The sequence below is a fragment of the Galleria mellonella genome, unplaced genomic scaffold (genome assembly GCF_026898425.1).
Source record: "Galleria mellonella isolate WM207_F2 unplaced genomic scaffold, CSIRO_AGI_GalMel_v1 utg38, whole genome shotgun sequence".
In the NCBI taxonomy this organism is placed as follows: domain Eukaryota; kingdom Metazoa; phylum Arthropoda; class Insecta; order Lepidoptera; family Pyralidae; genus Galleria; species Galleria mellonella.
The window spans coordinates 3,394,355-3,406,557 of record NW_026442090.1 but is presented as its reverse complement, the minus strand read 5'-3'; the positions used below and the strand labels follow the sequence as shown (position 1 = coordinate 3,406,557).

At 29.5% G+C, this 12,203-nt stretch overlaps 3 protein-coding genes across 9 annotated transcripts; 1 reads left to right on the top strand and 2 right to left on the bottom strand.

Annotated features, from left to right (window-relative positions):
* The first annotated feature begins 628 nt into the window (after positions 1-628).
* LOC113522733 (serine/threonine-protein phosphatase 2A activator) lies at positions 629-8,471 on the top strand. 6 transcript variants are annotated; one of them, XM_052897960.1, is made up of 2 exons: positions 629-1,061; positions 6,830-8,471. In XM_052897960.1, the coding sequence occupies exon 2, from the start codon at positions 6,830-6,832 to the stop codon at positions 7,820-7,822; it is 993 nt and encodes a 330-aa protein (XP_052753920.1). In that variant the 5' UTR covers positions 629-1,061; the 3' UTR covers positions 7,823-8,471. The 6 variants fall into 6 exon arrangements, with proteins under 6 accessions (XP_052753920.1, XP_052753921.1, XP_052753922.1 ...); XM_052897961.1 differs by lacking the exon at positions 629-1,061 and adding an exon at positions 4,914-4,976; XM_052897962.1 differs by lacking the exon at positions 629-1,061 and adding an exon at positions 5,511-5,533.
* LOC113522734 (beta carbonic anhydrase 1) lies at positions 1,424-6,338 on the bottom strand. Of its 2 annotated transcripts, XM_026908529.3 has the most exons (5): positions 6,111-6,338; positions 4,535-4,619; positions 4,263-4,450; positions 3,856-4,044; positions 1,424-2,818 (listed from the first exon to the last, which is right to left on the bottom strand). In XM_026908529.3, the coding sequence occupies exons 1-5, from the start codon at positions 6,201-6,203 to the stop codon at positions 2,609-2,611; spliced, it is 765 nt and encodes a 254-aa protein (XP_026764330.1). In that variant the 5' UTR covers positions 6,204-6,338; the 3' UTR covers positions 1,424-2,608. The 2 variants fall into 2 exon arrangements, with proteins under 2 accessions (XP_026764330.1, XP_052753925.1); XM_052897965.1 differs by lacking the exons at positions 1,424-2,818; positions 4,263-4,450 and having other exon boundaries at positions 3,862-4,044.
* Positions 8,472-9,660: 1,189 nt separating the features above from the next.
* LOC113522811 (HIG1 domain family member 1A, mitochondrial-like) lies at positions 9,661-11,780 on the bottom strand. The gene is made up of 3 exons (XM_026908632.2): positions 11,655-11,780; positions 10,803-10,906; positions 9,661-10,302 (listed from the first exon to the last, which is right to left on the bottom strand). The coding sequence occupies exons 2-3, from the start codon at positions 10,894-10,896 to the stop codon at positions 10,109-10,111; spliced, it is 288 nt and encodes a 95-aa protein (XP_026764433.2). The 5' UTR covers positions 10,897-10,906; positions 11,655-11,780; the 3' UTR covers positions 9,661-10,108.
* Between the last annotated feature and the right edge of the window lie 423 nt (positions 11,781-12,203).

Here is a 12,203-nt window from a genome sequence, read left to right as displayed (position 1 = left end):
GTTAATTCCTAATGAATTCATCATGATGGCCTAACTGACCTATTTTCATTCTCATATATGAATAAATTTTGAAAATATGATAAAGAATCCTTATAATAAGTATTTTATAGTCAATTGCGCGGGCTTAATATATATCGGTATCGGATTGTAGATTAATATTAATGTTTATTTATTCTTTAGGTTGAAGGATTAAATCATATGTGTCCCTTGTAATAAATTTGCCTTTAGCAAGACTTCATTCTTGCCTATTAAGACTTGTAATTCAAAACAAGTGATCGACCAGGCAGTAGTTCATTATATGTGTACATAATTATATGTATTTATGAATATTATACTACATATACATATATATGTATATTTGTAGGTATATGTAGGAACAAATATATAAGTACTATATTAATATTAATGTTTATATGTATGTAATTTATCGTAATACACTAAAATATAAATAATTTTATTATTTAAACCTCTATCAAGTATCTCTACACATCCTAAAGATAGACTGGTAAAGGATGCCTATAATCTACCATTTATACCATATTTTATTGGGCAATAAAGTTTAAACAAATCTAAATAAATAAAATAATTGTGTCGAGTTGATATCTGACATTTGAGCGGTGACAACCGGTCCCCATATAATACCCTCAATTCTTAGCCTTAACATTATCCATCTCTTTTGTTTAGATATTTACGATAAGGTTGCTATATGGTCATGATAATAAAATGTAACCATGAAATTTTATTATCATGACCATAGCGATGCGATTGATAAAACATTAATACTAGTGCTAGTAGTAAATTAGAATTACATACATTAATGCCACTAAAATTATTTATATATAACTTGCAATTTAATTTTATATACATGTTCCCTGTGCGCATTTATTTTTTTAGAATATTGTTTACTGCGTGAACGACCTTTTGTATATAATTTTTTTTATGAATCAATTTATGATTTTTAAGGATACAAAGAAAGGCAAATAGTATTGCACTGATTTAAACACAAAGTTCAGCGGGGAAGACACCACCATGTTGTTACATAACTAAAATTAACTGAAAAGGTAAAATGTAAATCAGAATTGAATAAATGAATACTCTATATTGAAAAAGTAATATTATTTTAATTAGTACGTTTTTACAAAGTGTATCAACCACATATAAAAGTGGAATTAATCTTACAACTTCATTAAAGTTTCTAAATATAAAAAATACAATAAAAATAGTTTTATATAAGTAATAGACTGTACCCCTTAAAATTACAATTTATACCTTAATAATTTTATATATATAACTTAACTTTTCTAAGTAATTAAGTATATTTTGTTTGTTACCGCAGTATAAAGATATCCAAACATCAGTACAGCATTATATGATGACTAAAGTAGAGTGATTATATAGGATTATATACTCTTTGTATAATCACTAAGGACAATTTTGAGATGCCATTTCTCTAAACTTACCTCTAAAATTTAAATTCCAATTTAATATCACAGCGAAATCTTTATTCTAAGGTCTAATATAAAATAAATTTCTAATAAAGTCAATATTATTATAAATTTAGTTAAAGATGGTCCATAATACAGTAATTTAAATTTTATGAAATTATGAAAAAAATATTTAGTTAAGATATAATGACGTTTCAAAATCGAACTTATTGGGACGAGTCTCTTTTACTATTCTCTAAACTCACCTTTAAAATTAAAATTTTAATTTGTTATCACAGCGAAATCTTAAAGATAAACTAAATTTCTAATAGATTTATATTAGAATTACTTTATATTTAATTATTTTTTATATATATATTAAATATAAAATAATTGTAATGAAATAATATTAAAATAAATTAATAAAAATAAATTTTAGAGCTTGGTTTAGAGAATGATGCCATAGAGTTGGTCTTAGAGTCGTATCGATGAGTGCAGCTATGCTCTTAAGGCCGGTCATCTAATGATCAAAATAGTTGCTATCTAATCTACTTAGCTACCTATTTTAAATGGCATAGATTCCATTCCGTAATTAAAAAGTAGAGTGACAGTAATATGTTCAAAATATGTATTAAACCTACGAGAATAATTTTATATTATCTATTAAACTCAGAACTTGTATACATGCATAAAATATGAATGTAACTTCTTGTAGTATATTTTAAGTTGTCGTTTTATCTATTGGCGGGTAAACCTAATTGTCTTTCAGTATATTAAAGCCAGTGTAGGTTTGTCGGCACGCGGTAGCTACTCAAGAACATTAAATTTCTTACCCATTGGGTGTAGATTTTACGAGTATAAAATATATGGTCGGCCTATTGGCTCTTTAGCTTTATTATTATTATTGACAATTTTATTGGTGAATCTGATATTATATGATATTTATGACAAAAAATGTTTTTAGTGGTATTTTCATAAACGTTCGAGTATTAGTTTAAATTTAAAATTTAATTTATACGCATGTTTATAATTAAATTATAAAAGTAAAAACATATGAATAAATAAAAATAAACAATGGAATACTTATTATAAAATTAACCCTGATTGAATGCTATTTATAAATTATGTACGAGTATATATAATTACCTAAGATAATTACAAACATGTAAGTAGATTATTTATAGCTATGAGTAATATCTTCGCACTTCTGCCAATATGGTTTCATACGTTGATTCATCTATTATTAAAAACCTTTTAGCACGCCTACTGAAGTAATATATATCTCCAGTATAAATGTCAAACCAGAGTGCATGAATATGTAAGTCATGTTTCTCTAGTCTTTTCTTTAACATTCCATAAGATGCAACATTCTGTAATTGTTGGAGAGTGTTTACCTGAAAATGAATACAGAAAACTAATACATTTTATTTTGGTATTTGCTCATGAGGTGTATCAAGGCTCGATATTTATAATAAAATAATTATATTGATTACACAAACTTTCTCACAAAGTTCAGATATGATTTATATCATGTAAAATGTATATAGTAGGCATGTAAAAATATTTTGCGACCCCCTACCCTTTGCAGTTCTTAACCTGGATGTATTTTATTATATTACAAATATAAATATAATATTTATTTATTTATTTAACTCTTTATTGCACCATAAATAAAAATATACAATGACAAGTGAATAATTCAAATGAAATACAGTAACATAAATACAGATTGAAATATACACATAAAGGTACAAAAGGCGGTCTTATCGCTAGGGCAATCTCTTACAGACAACCTTTAGTTAAGGGAGAACAGATAGAAAAGGGCAGGTGGCGCAAGAGTGAATCAACAATTTTCGTGCATAAAATACAAAAACATGTAATGCACAAAAATATCAAATACATATAATTTATTAAACTACTTACTATAACAATATATATACATACATACATACACATACACATACATATATATATATATATACATACATATACACATATAACATACATACAAAATACATAAACATACACATATAAATACATACATAGCACACACAAGGAAATATGACAAATCTAGTCCAAAAATTACAAAGGAGTGGAAAAGAGTAACTACAGTGAAAGAAAATGTGATTTGACTTGTCCTTTAAACGAAGCCAAGGATTGCGCACTCTGTATAGACGGTGGCAGTGAGTTCCATAGGCGCACTGCCTGAACGGAAATATAATATCTAATGAAACACTTAAAACTGATATCGATTATGTTGCGAAACTGTAGTTGTAATTGAGACACGTTACTATTATTTACTGTTATGAAAAAATATACATTTTAGCTATGCAAATATAATATAAAATTTTTATTGTAATTTTGATTCATAACGATTCAAGAAAATCATAATAAATAAAGGTAGAAAAGAAGAGATAGAAACAATACCAACCTGGGATAATTTATCTTCTATACAAAATTTATTATCCGGGTCAATGTATGCTGCAAACTTTCTTTGTGGGGTTTCAGCAGTAAAAAGTACAGGTTTTGTAAAATCATTATTCATTTCTAAAAATTTATCCAAACTGGATTTACTGTGCGTACATAGCCAAGACTTTAATGGCGATATTCGTCTTTGTTCCTGTAAATACCATATTTTGCTTAAAGTTATTAATTAATATATTCATACCTATCTGAAATACAAAATTGAATGAAGATTTTACTAGATTGAAAAAGTGGGGATTTTGAAAAAATGTGATAGATAGAGAGAGTAGGTACTCGTAAATGAGGCGCAAAAATAAAATTGCCATAATTAGTAAATCAAAATAAAATTAATTACGTATCAAATTTGTTACTAACAATAGTAGACTCTTCTTTTGATTTCAGTTTATATAAAAGGTTCATAGCCTTGCAGTCACTGTGTCCACATACAATAATGTGTCTAATATTGTTAATAATACAACCAAGTTCTAAAGCAGCTGGTTCACAGCTAGTCATTTCATCTACAAAATATTGAGAATGTGGTATAACGTTGCCAGCATTTCTTACTGTAAAAAATAAGTATTTTTTTTTTTATTATTTATTATATTTATGAAACAAAATAAAATTCCATGTTATTAACTAATACAAACCAACAAACATATCTCCAACACTTGTTTCTGTGAATCTAGTGGGGATCATTCGACTGTCCATGCAGGTGTAGAAAACAGCTTTTGGCTAATAATATTAGAAAAAGGAATTAATAAGATATCCACCAGTGGTTTTTAGTTATATGGCTTTTGAGTTACGGAATCAAGTTTAATAATAATGAAAAATATTTTAAAAGTAAAATAAATAAAATAACAGACTTTCTTACGGAGATATATATATATATATATATATATATATATATATATATATATATATATATATATATATATATATATATATAGTTCATAAACTCTTAGCTATTTATATTAGAGATACTAGATGGAATGACGACTTCAATGGCATTGCAGGGAGTCAGTGGATGCAGGATCGCCCCTTATGGCAGTTTTTGAGGGAGGCCTATGTTCAACAGTGGACAAATAATGGGTGAGATGATGATGACTAATTTGACATATTTTTTAAATCAAAACCAAACGCGCTATTTTTTCAGTGTTGGCAATTAATTAGCACAGAGCAAGTAACCATATAATGCATTATAACTAATATAAAAAAAAATTCAGGTCAAGTTGATTTTTTTAAATTGAATTGGGAACTATTTCTCTTGATCCTATATAAAAATAAATATATTCATATTGATTATAAATTATTATAAAAAATATTATAAGTATATTATTATTATTATTGGATATAAATATAATATAGATAAGCAATACGAATCATTGTGTTCTATTTATATTTGTTTTTCAAATATCGTAAGAATTTTGTATTATTTTTATTTTTCAACCTAATTTTATATATTAATTTCTCCCATATATTGAGGAGTATATGTACATCATGGTAATCTTATGTACGCAAAATGGGTAAAAAAAGTTGAACTGTTTTTGTTACAGCATTTATATGGAGACACTATAAACGATGGATTCGGAGGCACCATTTATTTAAACATTAAAATTTCAATTTGATATCGCAGTGAAAGCTGTATTGTAAGGACCAATATGAATTAATTTTCTAATAGATTATTTAAATTTTAGTTCATGATGGTTAATAAAATAATAATTGCGTGAAATTATCAAGGTAAATATTGGATGAAGAGATAAGTTTATAGAAATAGCGTCTCAGAATCGGCCCCATTATTTATAGAAATGTGTAAAAGTATATTATACTAAGTCTATGATATAATCTAAGGTTGTATAATATCATAGAATAAGGAAAATACTTGCGTAATGGAGGCTAGTATTTTGTTTTCAATATCTATGGTTTTCATCAATGTTGGCAGAATCTATTTACTTCTTCATTCCAAAGCCATAAAATGTACTAGCGTGTAATCCAAAGCCATTAAATTGAATTATTAAAAAGTTCTTATGTCAATATTGTCAATGTCATATTAAAAATTCGTGTATACCTATTTGCTTTCTGAAGAATTAATTACAATTGTTAAGTATATTAACATAAAATTAATCATTGTAAAGAGCGAACGTTAACCGTGTCAAAGGAATTACATTAGTTATCTTACACATACGAACGATAAAGTTAGTTAAGTTACATTAATTAGGTACTTACTATTGGATTGTTTTTAACTTCTTGAAATTGTTTTACCATGCTTGCACGGTCTAAAACGCGATACCTCATGATACCTCTTAATATTCTCTCCATATTTATGCTATCTAGGCACTTCTAATATCACAAACTAAGACACATTTGTTTAAATTGACGTGCTTGTATTTATGGACTGTTGAAGCTTGGGATTGACAGTTATGACCTTCATTTGCTAAGCTAGCTTATCGCAAATGGTAAAGCGAACATGTTTAGTGTAGCAAAGAGGGATAGTAGGGTCAACGTCTATAATAATACTTTTAGGGCTAATTAATTTTTATATAATATTTTGACAAGTTATCTAATAATTTTATAAATAGATATCCTTGTACTGATAAAATATTTTCATATCTAGTACTCCACTAGTTGATTTATTTTTATTTATATTAGTATGCATTGATTCTTACATTAAATTGTTATAATTAAATGTTTAATTATTTTATTAATTTTTCCATTTCATGTGAATATACTAGGGTTTTGTTTAGCATACTTTTGTTTGCATGTCTTTTTTGTATGGGCTAATTATAACTATTATCCTATGGTTTTGCATTAAAATATAATAGTTGTAAAAAGTTGGGGAATTATTAGAAATATAAAATTGATTCCCAAAACATTTTATTTTTTATTAATAATTTTATGATTTTTACTGTAAAGTGTTACAGATAGATAAACAAATTTAATTTCAGATGAATCCTGAGAGTGTAATAGGTGATGGCAAGAAAATGGATAGTGGAAGTATTCCTTCCATACTTCCAGTTAACCACAGGTTTGTTGAACCCGAGAAAGCTGTCAAAACTGTAACAGATATGGCCGTATGGGAAAAATCTGAAGCTTACATGGAATATACTGGCTTTATTGCCACTCTCAATGAGGCAATAAAAAGCAAACCTTTATCTGTTGATTGTAAAGTATCACAAAATGTAACCAAAATTATAAATTTACTTGATAAAATAGATAAAATTATAGATGAGTTTCCTCCAGTTGAACAGCCTCAAAGATTTGGTAACACTGCTTTTAGAGATTGGCTTTCAAAAATCAAATCAAATACTACATGTTTATTACAAGAAGCATTAGATCAACAATTACATCTGGCAATACCTGAAATAAAAGTATATTTGGAAGAAAGCTTTGGAAATGCTACAAGAATAGATTATGGAACTGGTCATGAAATGTCATTTGTAATGTTTCTATGCTGCCTCTACAAAATAGGTTTTTTAAATATTGAAGACAATGTAGCAACAGTGTTTTTAATATTCAATAAATATATAAACATTTCAAGAAGACTACAGAAAACATATAGAATGGAGCCGGCTGGCAGTCATGGAGTTTGGAGTTTAGATGACTATCAATTTATACCGTTTATTTGGGGAAGCTCACAGTTGATTGATCAACCCAAAGTATATCCACCAGCAAAGTTTTTGGAGGATGATATAATAGACAAATATGCAGATGAGTATATGTTCATTTCCTGTATTAAATATATAAAGGAAGTGAAAAAAGGTCCATTTGCAGAGCATTCTAATCAATTGTGGAGCATAAGTGCAGTGGGCTCGTGGACTAAAATAAATCAGGGTCTTATCAAAATGTACAAAAAGGAAGTCTTGGCAAAATTCCCAGTTATCCAGCATGTTTTATTTGGTTCACTCCTTCCTATACGTAGATTTCCAATAAATCACTAAATGACAGTAGACTGTAATAATTAATATCTCATTTAATATTAATATTGAACTGTCCATTGTGTGTTATACTAAGCACTGTAGATTTGCTGTTTGTTTAATTTTGTTATTACCTAATTTAGGTACGAGCTTAATTTTACAAATATATTTAATAACTATATTAATAAATATAGCTGTATTTGTCATTATCAAAACTAGAAAGCATAAAAAAATGTGATATTAATTAATACTTTGTAATGCTTTTTGTATTTGAGTATAGTGGGGACAATGGACAAAGGACACAAACTTGGAGTGAGCTGCATATTTGTACAAACACATGTTCATTGTAGTATGCAATTTATTGTATTCTATTATGACAGTTAAACATGTATGCTGAGATATATCCACAGTTTGTGCAAGCTTGAATGTATAAGAAGCTTTACAGAATGATGGAGTGATGCATGGGCACCTCTAAGCTAGCATGCCATGCCTGTCATTCTGTGCTGATTATTAGTGGGGTGTTACGTGTTATATCTATCACATTTGTACATTTGGAATCTATTTAAAAGATGCTTTATTGTTATGCTAACAATACAATGATATTTTTTGTTAGTAGTACCAAGTATTTATTTCATGTATTACTAATTTTAATAAAATAATTAAAATTATACTCTCCTTTTGTATTAGATTTGAGATAAGAGATTCATTAAATAATTACGACTTTTACTGTAGATTAAATACATTATTATTGTTTCAGTAGGAGTTACACTTTTTTTATTTGACTGTATGTGTATTGCCTCGGTATATCATTGCCGTTTCTGAACTGTAATGTTTCGATGATCTTTTTTTAATTAATGCATAATCAATTAAAAAAAGAGCTTTCGTGTTAGTCCCATACTAATTTTGTCAAGATTGATTTTATTTTGTGGAACAATACAGATTCTATTTTGAAAGAGTTTGTCTGAAGGAGAATTAAGGCTCCAGAATCTAATTCCGTAAATCCATAGAGGCCATTGCCAGATATTACAGATAGACTGTATTTTCCACGCAGGAAACTTGGTGTATATACACTTATTGAACTTAAAAAAATAAAAGGGCGTATTAAAGTTTCTTCAAGGTCGGCAACATGCACGTGATATTCCTGGTGTTCAGGCGATCATTGGCTACAGTGACGGTTTACTATCAGACGGGCTGTATGTTTGTAATACCTTGTGGTATAATTTAAAGTTATATAATGTATCTTCTCAATTGCACCTGCATATACAAAAAAGATTGATTATCTTTTTCCTGCTGTAAAACGAACTTAATATGCACTGATTATGTAGCAAAAACACGAGTCAAAATGTATATTCACGGTAGAGAAAATCTAAAGAAAATTTATATATTTTAGTAAGTTATTACTGGGCATGGTAGGATATAATTCACTTGTAGTTAAAAATTTGCTTTATTATATTTTAAAAATGTTTAAAGGGTATAAATATAATCAGAGTATTTTGGCATCGATATCCATTCAAGCCCCCTTCTAATTATGCTCGAGCACGTCGAACGGATTTTTTCCATATTACGTTGTGAAAAATAGAGTTAGCAAAATAGGCTCCTCTTCCACTAGCATTGAGACTTCAACGGTGTCATGAACCATTATTCGGGCTTAGATATATTTACTTGTAAACTTGTTACGCAGTATGGTAATAAATTGTTTAGAAAATTTCATTGTTTGAATGTCATTATTGTGATTGGTAAGGGAGCGAATTGGGAAACTGTTAATCTCCCATAGTTGGTAAATATAAATAAATAAGTTTCCTCATTCCATAAGGGGTTTGGCATGGCATTAATTGTAGGCAGGTATTAATTGTAAATACAAATTAAATTGTTGTAAAATTTTACTTAAAATATATTTACACAACAAAACAATTTACAATATAGCATAATTTAAAGATAGATAAAATTTCATACATACGGATCCAGCTAACAAAGAAGAGTATTAATATTTTGTTTACTTACCTAATATTAATATACATTACAGTACATAACATCAAGTATGAGTTTTCGTTCAGGATCATGGACCGAAACGAATAACTGCCAAATAACGAAGAGCAATGCTACTGTTAGTTTGCAAATTAGGTATAAACGCCTAAGAAATAGAAGCAGTATCGGCCTTAGGGGTGGCGATTTTTTTTTAATGGATGATAAGGTAATGGTGCCCCACCTATGCTAACGGTATACGCTGGCGGGAAGTTAGTGCCTATGGCGGGCCAATTACCAAGCCGGCTTTCGTTAGGAGTTAGGTAGCTGGATTCTAAATGTCTAAATTCAATGTTCGTTATGTTTAGATTTGTTAAAATGATTATTGTAGAGAGAGTAAGCCATGCCAACAGTGAGGGCCCCAACAGCGGCACCTTGTGATATGACGCGGAACTGCATGAGGAACACGCTTGTGCTCATAGCGCCCCTGTGTTTGTATTTATACACACCATAGCCAACTGCTGCCGCTAGGGCCGATAATCCTGAAATCATTCAGTAATTATATTTTATACTTTAGGTATATGATCTAGTTCCAACTGTAGAAGGAGGAGGCAAAGGGATTGTTAGTAATGGGACTACAGGCCCTATTGCTAACAATATACCTTATCAGGTCGACTTCCACGCGATTTCCCCCGGAAACCATCGTTATTAATTCTTAATGACGTGCCAACTGTATTCATTCTCACCTATTATTACTTACTGGTGCCCCGACAGCGCAGGCGAGATTACCATTCCAATATAATCCATTAAACTTTAGGAGAAAAAGATAGTCACCAAAGGAAACTAGCGGCTTTATTATTATCAATATATCCTACCTATTTTTTTATAATCGACCTCTATGCTGTCTCATACTGGAAACAATCGTAGGGACCTGGGATTTCTTTTAAGGATTCGTAATATGGATAAGTAAATATACACGATCTACTTATCTATTATAATGTCTCTTAAAAGTTAGAATTCAGTTAACTAAATACATACCTACCAATAATCATGAATGGAGATTCTTTTGATTTGCGAGTTAACTTCTCGCTGTGTGTTTCTTCATGATAATCAAACTTGGGTTTTTCCTCTGTCATTTTTGTAATACTGTAAATATATATTAATTATTTCAAAATGTTAATTGTTTATTATACCATTATCATACTCGTTATAGGTAAGTAGCATTATAAACATAATTAAATTCTTATTCCTTTATATTGTTATAAAATTCATCATCGCTACAGTCCATCTATAACCCGCTGTTGGACATAGGGCTTCCTGTTATTGTGTGTGACAAAGTAAAATTCCGCGCCACCTGCTTCCATCAACTCCATGTAACACGTTATCAGGTCACTCGTAGATTAGGTAGTTTAATCTTTTTTCATATTTTTTTATGCAACTTAGAACAAGCCGACGGCCTACCTAATGGAAAGTGCTAACCGTCTCCTATAGACATGAGCAGTACCGTAGACATAACATAGTATACTGTTTCGCCCATGATACCCCCCATGCCTTGCCATTCCTGAGGACTCAAGTGTTATTACTCTGTACCCTGTAAATTCACTGCCATATCCCACCCTTCAAATCGAAACGCAGCCCTGCAAACAACTGCTTCACGATAGAAACACGAATAGGACAGAGGTACCCAAGCAAATGACTTATACAAAGTCTCCCTCTGGTAACTCTGGTATAATTCGTTATATAAATTCTGTGATAAATATGAACATGTGTAACCTAGATAATAAATTACGTTTCCATTGACATGAATAGCGATAGAATACCTTCTGACTATAATCTAAGCTTTTGAGCTATTTACACAATATATCTAAGTATATCAAAGTTGTTAGGTACCTACCTTATAATTTATACACATAAAATAGGAAGAATTCAATTGTTAATATCCAACTAATCGTAGGTACACCGCACTATACTATAATAAATAAGTGAACGACTCTGAAAAACGTCATAGACCAGTCCATTAAAGATTATATTTATCAATTGACGTTATGAGGAAATCGTAGATATTCCGATATGTATAATATATAGGTTATTCCCATACCTATCTATCTAATAATGGCATCATGGTTTATTTAGCATGGGTATGTTGCTACTACAACTTTTCTTAATTCTTTATATAGGGTATGTAATAAAAACTGGATTATCTAATTTGCATCTTGTTTGCTTTCCTTTTAATGGAATCTAGTAGGGAGTAATGTCTGACAATAAATAAGCTTCATAAACTACATATTTTATAATAAGGATTATACTCTGCGTGTTCTACCGCTTGTATAACGGATTGTGCTCAGAGGAATTATTCAATATGATGCCTGCGGCCTCTTTCTATCATCGTACGGCTCGCCATCGACAGGGTGTTCACCCTCATACCCTACAGCCTAAATGGTCG

What these genes read in the sequence shown, in the direction of transcription:
- LOC113522734 (XM_026908529.3), bottom strand. Translation starts at nt 6,203, where the DNA reads ATGGAGAGAATATTAAGAGGTATCATGAGGTATCGCGTTTTAGACCGT. An exon ending in TGTTGGAGATATGTTTGTTG is followed by an intron (nt 4,451 to 4,534) that starts GTTTGTATTAGT and finishes TATTTTTTACAG; the next exon opens with TAAGAAATGCTGGCAACGTT. An exon ending in CAAAAGAAGAGTCTACTATT is followed by an intron (nt 4,045 to 4,262) that starts GTTAGTAACAAA and finishes TGGTATTTACAG; the next exon opens with GAACAAAGACGAATATCGCC.
- LOC113522733 (XM_052897960.1), top strand. Translation starts at nt 6,830, where the DNA reads ATGAATCCTGAGAGTGTAATAGGTGATGGCAAGAAAATGGATAGTGGA.
- LOC113522811 (XM_026908632.2), bottom strand. Translation starts at nt 10,896, where the DNA reads ATGACAGAGGAAAAACCCAAGTTTGATTATCATGAAGAAACACACAGC. An exon ending in ATCTCCATTCATGATTATTG is followed by an intron (nt 10,303 to 10,802) that starts GTAGGTATGTAT and finishes GAATGATTTCAG; the next exon opens with GATTATCGGCCCTAGCGGCA.